Here is a 13,558-nt window from a genome sequence, read left to right as displayed (position 1 = left end):
AGTTCAGCACCTGCACTGTTGGTGGGTGTCCTAGTAAAGGATGTCGCATTGCGTTCATCTTCAATGAATGGACCAATGCAATAGTCTACCAAAGCCCCCCCCCTCTCTCTATATATCTCACACACACACACACACACACACACACACACACACACACACACACACACACACACACACACACACACACACTTCAGAAACAAACATAGTATCAATGAGAGCATCAATAATACACCTGAGTGATGTCAAGTAAAAAAAAAAAAAAAAAAAAATTGGAGGCCCCCCTCAGTGCTGGGCCCTTGGAATCATCCTAAGCTACCCCCCCCCCCCCCCCCCCCCCGCCCCAGCTACGCCCCTGATTGTACCCATTCTGCAATCTGTTAATACAATTTTCAATCAAGCATTGAGCGGAGTGTGTTCTCCTACGCGAGAGTTGGACGAGGTTCTACTTGCGTCCCACTGTCAAACTAAAGGGGTGTGTGACGCACATGCGCAGAGACAGCTCTGTGTGGGAGTTGGAGTGGCAGGGCCTTTCAGCAAATCAGTTTCGACTCCGCCTCCTTCCGAGGAAAACATCCAATGGGTGTTTAGAGGTGCGATGACGTTAGTCTCCCGCGCGCTACCGTCCCATGCGTGCTGTTATGATGTTTGTGGTGCTAACTTGTAAGACGTTGTGGGCAAATATACTAGCTTAAAAAGTACTTTGCCAAACACTATTTTAGCATATTATAACGTTTTATTCAGCCTTTGACCACCGGTTGACTTCCCTACGTCAAGAACACGGAACATGGCAGGAGTTATCCGGAGACTCGATGAGACTGTTGTCAATCGAATTGCTGCAGGGGAAGTCATCCAACGGCCTGCTAACGCAATCAAAGAGCTGCTTGAAAATTGGTAATTCTTCAAATGGTTGACACTGACAGTAGTTTGTCAAATAACGTGTTTGAAAGAAATAGGTGCTGCACAGGGTAAAAAAACATATGGTAACGTTGTACACCTACCAACCTCCAATGTACAGTTTCTTAGTCAAATGTATTATACTCTCTTTTTTTAGACCTTTCTTGTATCACAAACGGTACTGTATTTGTAAATCTGGTATGTCATAAATGTATAGATGTAGCAGTACTGTCTATCTGTATGTCATGTTATGCTGAATTGAAAATAGGGGACCCTGATGTAAACAAGACTAAAGTCTTTCTCTGGTCTGCATCCCCTTAACTATTGTGTGTATTGAGCTGTACTGTATTGTACCCATTCTGCAATCTGTTAATACAATTTTCAATCAATCAATATAACCATGTGCTCTTCAAGGATAGAAATCATGTAGGATTAAATTAAAGTGACCAGTGCCGTGTCCAGTTTACTTGCATCAAATTCCTGCATAAATACATTTTAGTTTACAACCAGAGTATCTCTGACAATTTTTCAGACCGCCAACCTCTACCATGGACTTCCTTTTAAATAGACAGTCACTTTATTTCTTCCTAATTTGCTTGTTTAGTTTAAACCTCTAAGCAACCTTGCCGAGTCCAGGCACCAGTCGGATAGACAAAATCCTGAAGAAATAACGATTGTGGGCGGCTAGGTGGTGTAGTGGTCTAAGGCACTCGCCACCAGTGTGGAGACGCTAGGATTCGCGTGTTCGAATCCAGCTCTCCACATTGTTTTTCAGTTTGGCTGGTCGTCCGCAGTAATACACATTGGCCGTATTACGGGGAGGGAAAAACTGAAGGGTGGGGATCGAACGTTGTGAACAAGCGACTCCTACAAGTCGGTTGGTGCGCCTGCGCAGTAGAATCAGGAAGTGTCGGGGGCAGCGTGAGCCTCCCACGCGTTACTCCTCGACACTGATAGATCGAGCTGCGCAGGTGAAAAGATGCGACTGCTGTTACCTCAAGTACCGGAGGGGACTTGTGCTATGTATGACTTAGTCCTCACTGCAGCCGGCTTGTGGGAGGCAAGAAACAGCGTTCGTGACAGGGGAGGGTTGAATTGGATGATACGAAATTGGGATGGGAGAAAATATAGAAAAATGGGAGAAAAAGTGGATCAAAAAAAAAAAGAAATAACGATTGTGATATTAGCTAGTGCATTCCTCGTTTGCAAGTTAGAAGTCACCTGCTGATGCAGTCACGTCCCACAGTCACGTAGCTCCGTCTGAGTGAAAAAAATCCATTATGCAAACAATGCTGGTATTATAAACATCGCCCTTTTACAAACGACAGAGTGAATATTCCAATCTAAGGTCAACAAAGTAATTGTCAAATCTTTACTTTGAGTTGTGCTCCTTTTGTTCAGTATTTGTTTTCTGGCGTATTGTATTTTATCCTAACCTCGTACTATGCGATTGGCCGTACCAGCTAGGAGTTCTGTATCTGCTATTTTAATCGTGTAACCTGTCTGTCCTAAAATTGTCAGTTTAGATGCAAAGTCCACCAATATCCAGGTGACAGTGAAAGAGGGGGGACTGAAGCTCATCCAGATCCAGGACAACGGCACCGGTATCCGGGTAAGAGTCTCTGCAGGGTCCTGGGAATGTATGTTATTTGCACTTATTTTAGAACTGCCATTTTCTTGACCAATTTGTTCTTTTTTAAGATAGAAAGAAGATATGGAAATTGTGTGTGAACGGTTTACTACAAGCAAACTCCAGACCTTCGAGGACCTCTCCGCTATTTCAACCTATGGCTTCAGAGGAGAGGTAAGTCATGGATAAAGGGAGGCAGGCCTAGAGGTAAAGAGGCCGGCCAGTAACCGAAGGTTTGCTGGTTCGATCCACGTCCCTGACGGGAGGGTGTATTCCAGCTGTGAGCTGGTGGCGGATATTACATCTACGATGCCCACCTTGAGCAAGGCACTGAACCCCCAAAAAACTGCTCTAGATGATCAACTAATTTACTCTTCTCTGGACAAACCAATAAACATATATTAATACATGTTTTTATTCTGGAGCAGGTAGTCTGTATTAGGCTTCGGTGAATTAAAAAAAAACACGTTACATGAGTTGGCAATCAGGAAATTATTATGCTGTGTCTCTTAACTCCTTGTGTGACTTGCTTTTGCTTGCAGGCACTGGCCAGTATCAGCCATGTCGCCCATGTCACCATAACGACTAAAACAGGAGACGCCAAATGCGCTTACAGGTACAATCACATCACTCATCTGTTTTGTTTTCCTCCTTTATTGCACGTCGTATATAGTAGTCAATGTTTATATTTAGTCTTCTGGGATGTTAGTGTGCTTACTCTGTTGCCTATACTCAATTTATACCTACTTATTGCTTTCACTGTCTACAACTGCCCTACACTGTAATCATAATGGTATCACTGTACATATTAATACTACAACTCTGTACATACATCTAATTAGCACTATTACTCAGTTTATACCCAGTTTAATCACCTGTATATCACTATTGCACTTTACTGTAACATTAGCACTGGTTGGATGCCAAGGTTATTTTTGTTGTACTGTACTTGTGCTGTATGATGACAATACATTTGACTCTAATCTAATATTGTCATGCCCCCATTACTCAGAGCCAACTACTCTGATGGGAAACTAAAAGGCCCTCCCAAGCCCTGCGCTGGAAACCAGGGGACACAGATCCTTGTGAGTTACATATCCTTTTGGCACAGTAACAACACGCACCAAATAAGCTGCCAAAGTAGGTATGACAGTAACTCGTGCCTTATTTTCTACTTTATTTAAGTTTACGTTTATTTATTTTCTATCAAATTTACCCAGGGACAGTGCACATTAATCAGCATCTTCAGTTTCCATGTAAATGTGCCAGAATTAGCTAATGAGCTAGCTAATTATTTATCTTTTTAAGATAAACATAAAAAAATTTCTTAATATTTTAGTTTAAGTCTATATTTGGGGATTTTGTGTGAAGGGTGAACTAGCAAAGTAAGATTTTCATTGTATGGTGTAATTGTTTAACTGCATATGACAAATAAATATCTTGAAATAATAAGAGAAATAAAGGAAAAGAACATAAAAACAAGATTCAAGACAAAACGAACAGAGAAAGTTAAACCCAGTTGGAACACACAACATAGTGTTAAAGCAAGTTTGTGAAAGTGAGTATTGAGAGGTGATTTAACCAGGGTTGAAGTGCTTAAAGTGCTTGAAAACAGCAAATTTTTTAACAAGGTGCTTAAAAAGTAATTGAAATTCAAATCAACCATTCGCATTAAATGTTTTGTTCATCCATGATCAAATTGTTCTGAATCATGAAATCGTTTGAATAAAATCTGACGAGTCGCTGTCTCGCACGCTCAAACTGCTTTTCCTCATTTGTTCAAGTGTGATGCTCTAGCTTGCTCTAGCTGGCAAGCAGGCCAAGAAGATGGTTAAAAAACAGCATTTAAAAGTGAATTGTATCCTTCGAGTGACATCCTTGAAAATAAGAAAATAGTGCTTGGAAAAGTACTTAAATGTCCTTGAATTTCATTTTGCAATGTCTGGGAACCCTGTTTAACACGACGGTGACTGTGAACGCTAATGGTTTTCTGTCCCTGTGTGCAGGTGGAGGACCTGTTCTATAACGTGTCCACCAGGAGGAAGGCTCTGAAGAGCCCTAGTGAGGAGTACTCCAGGATCGTAGAGGTGGTCAGCAGGTAGGAGGAAGGCTATGAAGAGCCCTAGTGAGGAGTACTCCAGGATCGTAGAGGTGGTCAGCAGGTAGGAGGAAGGCTCTGAAGAGCCCTAGTGAGGAGTACTCCAGGATCGTAGAGGTGGTCAGCAGGTAGGAGGAAGGCTCTGAAGAGCCCTAGTGAGGAGTACTCCAGGATCGTAGAGGTGGTCAGCAGGTAGGAGGAAGGCTCTGAAGAGCCCTAGTGAGGAGTACTCCAGGATCGTAGAGGTGGTCAGCAGGTAGGAGGAAGGCTATGAAGAGCCCTAGTGAGGAGTACTCCAGGATCGTAGAGGTGGTCAGCAGGTAGGAGGAAGGCTCTGAAGAGCCCTAGTGAGGAGTACTCCAGGATCGTAGAGGTGGTCAGCAGGTCGGTCAGCCTGCTGGACCCTTGTTTTACCTTTTTGTAAAAATAAATTAAGTGCACAAAACCGATCTATCCATCCTGATCCATCCTGCACTCTTTATTCCTCTTCCCAACTCTGACTTGTTAGAAATGTCTTCATCCCGTTAATCCTCAACGATGGGTTAGACTAGAGGCTTAACATTTTATTGTTACCTTAGGGCAGGCATTCTCAAAGTGCGGGCCGATGGTGGCCCTCGGAAACGTTTCTGCCGGTCCGCAAGGAGTTAAGGTGTAAATGGATGCGTTATATTTGGTCTGGTTCTAATAGTTTTAAAACAACCTACATCACACAGTACTTTGCTATTTTTTTTTTTTTTTTTATCCGTCTTTCTCCGATTTTTCTGTTTTCTCCCCGTCCCAATTTAGTCGTTGTGCCAATTCCTCCCCCTCCCCTACCTGGTTGTTGTGCGCATGTTCTCCTACTGGTCGGTACAAGGGAACCCTGAAGTATCTGCACGCTTCCTCCGACACGTGCGGCGACAGCCAGTGGCTCTCTTCTCACCTGGCAGCGAGGGCTCTCATTGGTGAAGTGTAACGCGTGGGAGGTCACGCTGCCTTCCTCAAGTCCTGCCTCCGCTGAGCAAGCACCCAGACCTGACCTGTAGGCGTCGCTGTCCACAACGCCAGTTTCCCACCCACGGCTTCCCTCCCCCTAACCCAGCCAAACGAGTTAGTATAGCGATCAGCCCAAGCCAAGGCAATGCTGACTCCGGGAGTCGAGACCGCAGCCTCTTGCATTGGTGACGAGTGCAATCTCCGCTACGCAACATGACCGCTTGTACTTTGCTTTTAAGTCAAGTCAAGAGTTCTTTATTAATCCCCTTGGGGACATTTTGAAGGGTTAAAACAGTGCCCCCTGGGCTGAGCTGTCAAGTTAAGAGTGACAGTTTGTTGTAAGCTTGCTAGGCTACTAGTTGAATGGCGGGTCGTGTATGATATACTGACTAGGGATGTGTGCATGACTGACAAATCATTTTCGAATCGTTTACTGTTCTTTAGACCGAATATTCAAAAATTTCTTTCAGTTTAAATTCGGTTAAAATGTTCAGTTTCAGTTAAATTCAGTTATTCTTTTGAATAGAATGGATCATTAAAATCAAAGGGTATTGCCCATAAATAGGCACTTCAGATAATCCTTCAGAACATTGATCGGCTCAGCTGACTGACAATAAATCAAAATGACATTGTAGCCTATAATAACAGCATTGCATTGGCCCATCACCTGGTTTTAATAAACAAACGGTAGCATGTGCATCTTTTAGATCAATTAGGCTATGAAAATTAAGCTGCCTCTAAATATAAATTTTTATTAAATAAGAATGGTTTGCTTCACTTAATTTCTTTATTATTATTTTTAATAAATACAAATAATTATATACAGTGAGGAGAACTTACAAAGCATGTAGAGGTCTGTAATTTATATCGTACACTTCAACTGTGAGAGACGGAATCTAAAACAAATCCAGAAAATAACATTGTATGTTTTTAAGTAATTAATTAGCATTTTATTGCATGAAATAAGTATTTGATACATCATAAAACCAGAACTTAATATTTGGTAAAGAAACCTTTGTTTGCAATGACAGAGATCAGACGTTTCCTGTAGTTCTTGACCAGGTTTGCACACACTGCAGCAGGGATTTTGGCCCACTCCTCCATACAGATCTTCTCCAGATCCTTCAGGTTTCCTCTAAACACGGCGAGTGGAGTTTATACCAAAATGCTCTATTTTCGTCTCATCAGACCACATTACCTTCTCCCATTCCTCCTCTGGATCATCCAGGTGGTCATTGGCAAACCTCAGATGGGCCTGGACATGCCCTGGCTTGAGTAGGGGGATCTTTCGTGCGCTGCAGGATTTTTAATCCATGACGGCGTAGTGTGTTACTAATGGTTTTCTTTGAGACTGTGGTCTCAGCTCTCTTCGGGTCATTGACCAGGTCCTGCCGTGTAGTTCTGGGCTGATCCCTCACCTTTCTCATGATCATCGATGCCCCACAAGGTGAGATCTTGCATGGAGGCCCAGCCTGAGGGAGATTGACCATCATCTTGAACTTCTTATATTTTCTAATAATTGCGCCAACAGTTGTTGCCTTCTCACCAAGCTGCTTGCCTATTGTCCTGTAGCCCATCCCAGCCTTGTGCAGGTCTACATTTGTGTCCCTGATGTCCTTAGACAGCTCTTTGGTCTTACCCATTGTGGAGAGGTTGGACCGTTGGAGTCTGATTGATTGAGTGTGTGGAGAGGTGTCTTTTATACAGGTAACGAGTTCAAACAGGTGCAGGTAATGAGTTGAGAATAGGAGGGCTTCTTAAAGAAAAAAGAAACAGGTCTGTGAGAGCTGGCATTCTTACTGGTTGGTAGGTGATCAAATACTTATTTCATGCAATAAAATGCAAATTAATTACTTAAAAATCATACAATGTGATTATCTGGATTTTTGTTTTAGATTCCGTCTCTCACAGTTGAAGTGTACCTATGATATAAATTACAGACCTCTACATGCTTTGTAAGTGGGAAAACCTGCTAAATGGGCAGTGTATCAAATACTTGTTCTCCCCACTGTATATATTTTTCGACTCTGACATGAAAACAGGATGATGTCATTCATTCCCCACCTGTAGAGGGCAGCCAAGACCAGTTTATGTACACAAGGTTTCTCATACTGGTGGTTTTGCAAGTTTTAGCCTCGTTGATTCCAAATTGTGTTTAACCATTCCCAAAGTATAAATTGTAGACCTGCACCTTTGTAATTTATTTGGAAATGTGTCAAACCATGGAAGTGAAACACATTTTTAATGGCCTTTTACGTCTGCATCTAAACTGAAGTATTAGTGGCATTTAAAATTCTAGATGGATTTTCAGCAGATGTGTTGCATTGTGGGAGATAATTTCTCCAGTGGTCTTTGATCAAAATGTTTTGTTAGCTCATTTACTTGTGGTTTTTACCCCTTGATTTCAATTAAGAATGGTGACAATGGAAGGAGCAATATAGGAACTTTTATTGTGAAGAAAATATTCAATGGGTCAAGTCTTTAAGCTGCTGTCTCATGTTACATCCTTTGTTTTGTTTTACAGGTATGCCATACATAACTCAGGGAAAGGCCTTTCTGTCAAAAAGGCGAGTAACGGCTAGATTACATAATAATCCTTAAACGCAGAAAATGTCCGAGTGTGTTTCTGGGACGGACCTTCGTTACAGCTTGTCTTTCTGTTGTCAGCAAGGAGAGACTGTAGCTGACGTCAGGACGCTACCTGGTGCCTCCATACTGGATAATATTCGGGGGGTGTTTGGCAACGCAGTGAGCAGGTACTAAACAACAGTGGTTGGCAAGAATACTGACACACACTGCTAGAGATGATTATTTAGCTCAACATTAGCCAATGTTTAGAACGAGCTCTAACAAGTGTGCAAGGCGCTCAGACCGAACAAACTAAGAATGCACACACAGATCCGACGCACAAAGCGCAGTGGTTATAGACATGTTCCTTCTGGCATGTACCTGATAATAAGTTATCCAAATAGAAATAGTGCACTACACAAAAAAAAGGCATGGAACCAAAGGCCACATTAGCCCCAACCACCACTGAATATAGGAAAAACAACGCTGTGTTTTGATGCCTCTACTGATCACCACAGTTTGATGAATGAATCCTCTACTGATCACCACAGTTTGATGAATGAATCCTCTACTGATCACCACAGTTTGATGAATGCATCATCTACTGATCACCACAGTTTGATGAATGCATCCTGATTGCATGGTGATATGTTCCCAGGGAACTGATTGAAATTGGCTGTGAGGATCCGAAACTTGCCTATAAGCTGAAAGGTTTCATCTCCAACGCAAACTACTCGGTCAAGAAATGCATCCTCATCCTCTTCATCAATCGTATGTATCACAGGAAACCTGCATTGCTACTAACAATGTTTTAATGTGCTATACTGTATTTAGTTAAGTTCCAATTCAGAAACCTTAAGGATAAGAGGGTAGAATTCACAATGTCAAGGTAGAATTCCAAGACCACTTTAATGTAAAATGGAGCTTATGGAAGGGCTGTGGAATGGAAATTATTTACCATTATTCACAGAGGGTGGAAAGGAATCCCAACCTGAGCATGATGTAAGAGCAAAATCGCCACCGTGTGAATATGGTAAATTGTAATCTCTGGTCACTCCCCCTCAGATCGTCTGGTGGAATCGAGTGCCTTGAAGAAAGCCATCGAGACGGTTTACGCTGCGTACCTCCCCAAGAACACTCACCCCTTTCTGTATCTCAGGTGACAACCTTTTCTTTTGTGTTCTCTACTGTAAAGCCATTGTGGCAGTGTAAACCTTTGTTATTTGCCTACACTATAGGGCTGACCCCTATTAGTCGACTAATCGGTCGAAAGGAGTCAAATACAAAAAAATATATATTTAAAAAAAATTATAATTTCTTGTATCATTCTTTCCAAAAGAAAATAGGCCTAGAAGCGTGGCTAACGCTAATGGCACACATACCAGAGGCCAACTGCCTAAGAAAACAGGCACAGAGGCACTGAAAGAGGATTTCACCCATCTAATGAACACTAGACAAATATCAAGATGTATCCATCAGTGGACCAATTGCATGCTTTTGCAGAGGACAAGAAGCCTTCAGTCGACTCCTTCAGACATTAAGCACCCCCCACAGCCCAAATGGAATGATAAAAAAAATATATATATATTATTCTTTTTTTTATACTTTTTTTTTTTTTTTTTTTTTTTTTTACTATTGGCACATTTTGGCCAATCATAGTCGACTATCCAAATCCTTAGTCAGGGACAGCCCTAATACACTATAATTATTGTATATAATTGTGTATTTAATTGTATAATTGATCAGATCTGACCAGTTGTACAGCCCTGGGCCCTCATTTATCAACAATGCGTAGAAAGTGTTCTATTTCCGTTCCAACGCGCGGAATTTAGAATGTGTGTACGCACAGAAAATCTGGATTTATCAACCGTGCGTGCACAGGTCGTACGCACACTCCGTGTTGATAAATGCCATTTGTTCTTACCGTCAATGCTTGTGCATGATTATCCATATATGGTAATGAAACACCCCCCATGGGATGTGAAATAATGGACAAACCCGAGCAAACTCTGAGAAACTTCACTGAGAGTGAGATTGTTCACGGAGGTCTAGGCAACTAATTTAACGCGCTGTCGAACCAAGAAGACAACGCGTGTTATGGGAGAAATACGCGACAGGCTGGCGGACTTGTACACAGTGATGTCAGATATCAACGACTCCCTAAGACCATTGCTGCAATTCTGCCTGGACAGCGCAAAATACTAATAAAGACCGTTGACCACTGTTTGGCGTTGGTGTCAATGTCATTATAACCATGCTGCATATGAATGCCTTTATTCGTTTCGTTCGATTGGCTACCGGGTATACCGTAATATGATTTGTAGAGGCATACAATCTATTTTGTTGTCGGTATTAGGTAGCCTATATGAATTAGATATAATAGCGTAGCCTACATTATGCAACAGTAACTTGCGCATATATAACACATGGCACAGCCCTGCGAAACCTGCATACAGTAAACAAACTTGATCGTTAATCTAGCTGTATCTTTACGCTTATGAAAACATTAAATAATATGTATAGGCTATAGGCCGTCGTTTTGCCTTCTATATTCTCAAATGACATTTAATGGCTATCCGCTGTGGGCTATCTCCTCGCTGACGGACCAGTATACCTTATATCATATCATATTCCTATATGTCTCCAAGGAATGGGACTCTGGGGAAGAAAGTTTGGGAACCCCTGCTATTATAGCCTATCCTTTATAATGTTATAGGCTATTTTATTTACAGTTTACTCTATCAGCCTACCCAGCATGTAATACGTTCTTTGTTAGAACTCAACTCGTTATTATTTTGCGCATAGATTGCAGAAATACGGGAACGTTTTGATTATATTTAAAAGGCTTTGACATTGTAAAACGAAATAAGTGGAATTTCGTTGTAAGCAGAATACAAGTCATATCACCCACACGATATATGCTACAGTATCCAGAGCATGTATGCATTTCATTAATTTAAGACACATTTATTGCAAGGGTTTTGTAATACACATAAACTCAACAAATAACCTCTGTTCTCGTTGCAATGCGTTTTTAATTCTTTCTTATACAGTAGGAAGGGGGAAGAACACTATACCGTGGGTGTTCATATGACTTGTATTCTGCTTAAGCTTCGAAATTCCACTTATTTCGTTTTACAATGGCAAAGCCTTTTAAATATAATCAAATGTTCCTGTATTTCTACAATCTATGCGCAAAATAATAACGAGTTGAGTTACGCGGAGCGCAGTCGGTACACCCCGTATTCCGATAACGCTATATATCATCATCATCATTTATTTATTTATATATAAACCATGCTGCATTCATTCAGAAAGAAAGACCTATTCCAAATGTTATTTATAGGGTTTTAACAATAATTACACTACTGTCGCTATTTTACAATTAACTATAATGAATTACGGGGGGCCATACAGAACATGTCAGTCAAATTAATGCACGGAAGCTTATTTCCGCGTTGAAACTAATGCATGAAACTGATGAAAGCATATGCCGTCCGTCTGCAGTCTCCATATTCTACGTAGATATCCACACTTTGCTTGGAAATGATTGTACGCACGGGTTACGCACATATCTGTGCGTACGCACCATTGATAAATGAGGGCCCAGGCCTATATTTTATTTCATAAATATATTACTCTATTGTGCTTAATTTAGCTCATATTTCATTTTACTTTACTCCACCACTTTATTGTATTATCTGTCTGTTAATGTCTGTCCGCTAATGTCGCACCAGTAACGTCCAAAGCAAATTCCTTGTATGTGAAAAGTATACTTGGCAATAAAGACCATTCTGATTCTGATATTCACGACTGTCTACCATTTCCCTGTATTACTGATTTCCCAGTTTCTGATTTCCCATCAGTAAAGGAATATCTTAACTTAACATATATCTTCAGTGCTAATTTGTATTTGCTCTCTCCTTTGTTGTCATTACAGCCTGGAGATTGCTCCGCATAATATAGACGTGAACGTCCACCCCACGAAACACGAGGTGCACTTCCTGCATGAAGACAGTGTGATTGAGAGCGTTCAGAAGCACGTAGAGAGCAAGCTGCTGGGCTCCAACTCCTCCCGCACGTACTTCACACAGGTAACCTGCACGTAGAGAGCAAGCTGCTGGCCTTGCAGTCCCGTACTTCACACAGGTAACCTGCACGTAGAGAGCAAGCTGCTGGCCTCGCAGTCCCGTACTTCACACAGGTAACCTGCACGTAGAGAGCAAGCTGCTGGCCTCGCAGTCCCGTACTTCACACAGGTAACCTGCACGTAGAGAGCAAGCTGCTGGCCTCGCAGTCCCGTACTTCACACAGGTAACCTGCATGTAGAGAGCAAGCTGCTGGCCTCGCAGTCCCGTACTTCACACAGGTAACCTGCACGGACTGTAACGTATGACGTACAGTATATCATGCCAGTTGGGGTACAGACCCTCATCTGCACCTTGTGTATACTGTTTATTTTTCACATTTAGAGTTAATTATATTGTTTACACTGTATTTTTCTCATATTTCTTTTAATATTCAGATTTTATTCTACTGCCTATATTTATGTCTTTCTTTTATTACCCTGCCAATACCTGTACCTCCCCTCCCCCATGCTGCTATATGATGCCCACAATTTCTTATCTTACAGTAATAGTTCTGTCTTAACACTTTGGATGCCACGGACGACATAACACGTGTTATCAGCCCGCCCCCTGAATGCCCACGACGACAAATATAGTTTTATTTTTTTATTAGCAATCTGAATTCATATTTCATCAACCGAGTCTACCGTTGGGAAACCAGCCCCATCAGGAGCTCAGATGTGAAAAAAGCGCCCCCTATCGTCTCCCAGATGGTAATGCACCCTTTTGGAATGGACTCAATGAAAATGGATGAGAATCCGGAATCCACATTTTACTTCTCACGCATGTAACCGGAGATGATCCCAGTCATTGTGGACCATCAGAACAGCGTGTAATATGTGTTTACAGTATGTAGCATTGGATCAATAAAAGGATTGATTTTTGGAATGGCGATCAGGAATTGGAATAATCTTTTTGGATACCATCTGATCTCGGGTAAGGAATCTATTTTACCAGTCTTCAAATCAGACCTGTTTTCACAGAGATATAAGCTTTTCCTCTATGTGTGATATGGCTGTTTGGCTGTGCGAGCGATCAGGAAATATATCAGATCAGATATCAGATCGCCTATATAGCGTGCATACGTACACATATACTATCGATAATCTAGCGTTTATTTGAAAACTATTCATAAATAGGCAGAAAAAATTAGCGTTTTTTGTGTATTCTAGAATATTCTGTTTATTATGGAATATTTTTATTTTCCTTGAAAACGAGGGCTTTTCAAGATGCTATAAAACGGAAATGAACCGATAAAAAAACAAT

General features: G+C 41.5%; 1 protein-coding gene across 2 annotated transcripts in view; it reads left to right on the top strand.

Moving 5' to 3' along the window:
* Positions 1-640: 640 nt before the first annotated feature.
* mlh1 (mutL homolog 1, colon cancer, nonpolyposis type 2 (E. coli)) overlaps positions 641-13,558 on the top strand; it is a 39,545-nt gene continuing 26,627 nt past the window's right edge. Inside the window, exons 1-11 of one of the 2 annotated variants that reach the window (XM_084322086.1) lie at positions 641-891; positions 2,416-2,506; positions 2,600-2,698; positions 3,067-3,140; positions 3,537-3,609; positions 4,531-4,622; positions 8,122-8,164; positions 8,265-8,353; positions 8,824-8,936; positions 9,231-9,324; positions 12,106-12,259. In XM_084322086.1, coding sequence (XP_084178212.1) covers positions 785-891; positions 2,416-2,506; positions 2,600-2,698; positions 3,067-3,140; positions 3,537-3,609; positions 4,531-4,622; positions 8,122-8,164; positions 8,265-8,353; positions 8,824-8,936; positions 9,231-9,324; positions 12,106-12,259 — 1,029 coding nt within the window. In that variant the 5' untranslated portion in view covers positions 641-784. The remainder of the gene's footprint in view (positions 892-2,415; positions 2,507-2,599; positions 2,699-3,066; positions 3,141-3,536; positions 3,610-4,530; positions 4,623-8,121; positions 8,165-8,264; positions 8,354-8,823; positions 8,937-9,230; positions 9,325-12,105; positions 12,260-13,558) is intronic. The other variant, XM_084322087.1, reaches the window with a different exon arrangement.

The sequence above is a fragment of the Notolepis coatsorum genome, assembly GCF_963971535.1.
Source record: "Notolepis coatsorum genome assembly, chromosome: 9".
In the NCBI taxonomy this organism is placed as follows: Eukaryota; Metazoa; Chordata; class Actinopteri; order Aulopiformes; family Paralepididae; genus Notolepis; species Notolepis coatsorum.
The sequence above is the reverse complement of the archived record's forward strand: the minus strand, read 5'-3'. Positions and strand labels throughout refer to the sequence as shown.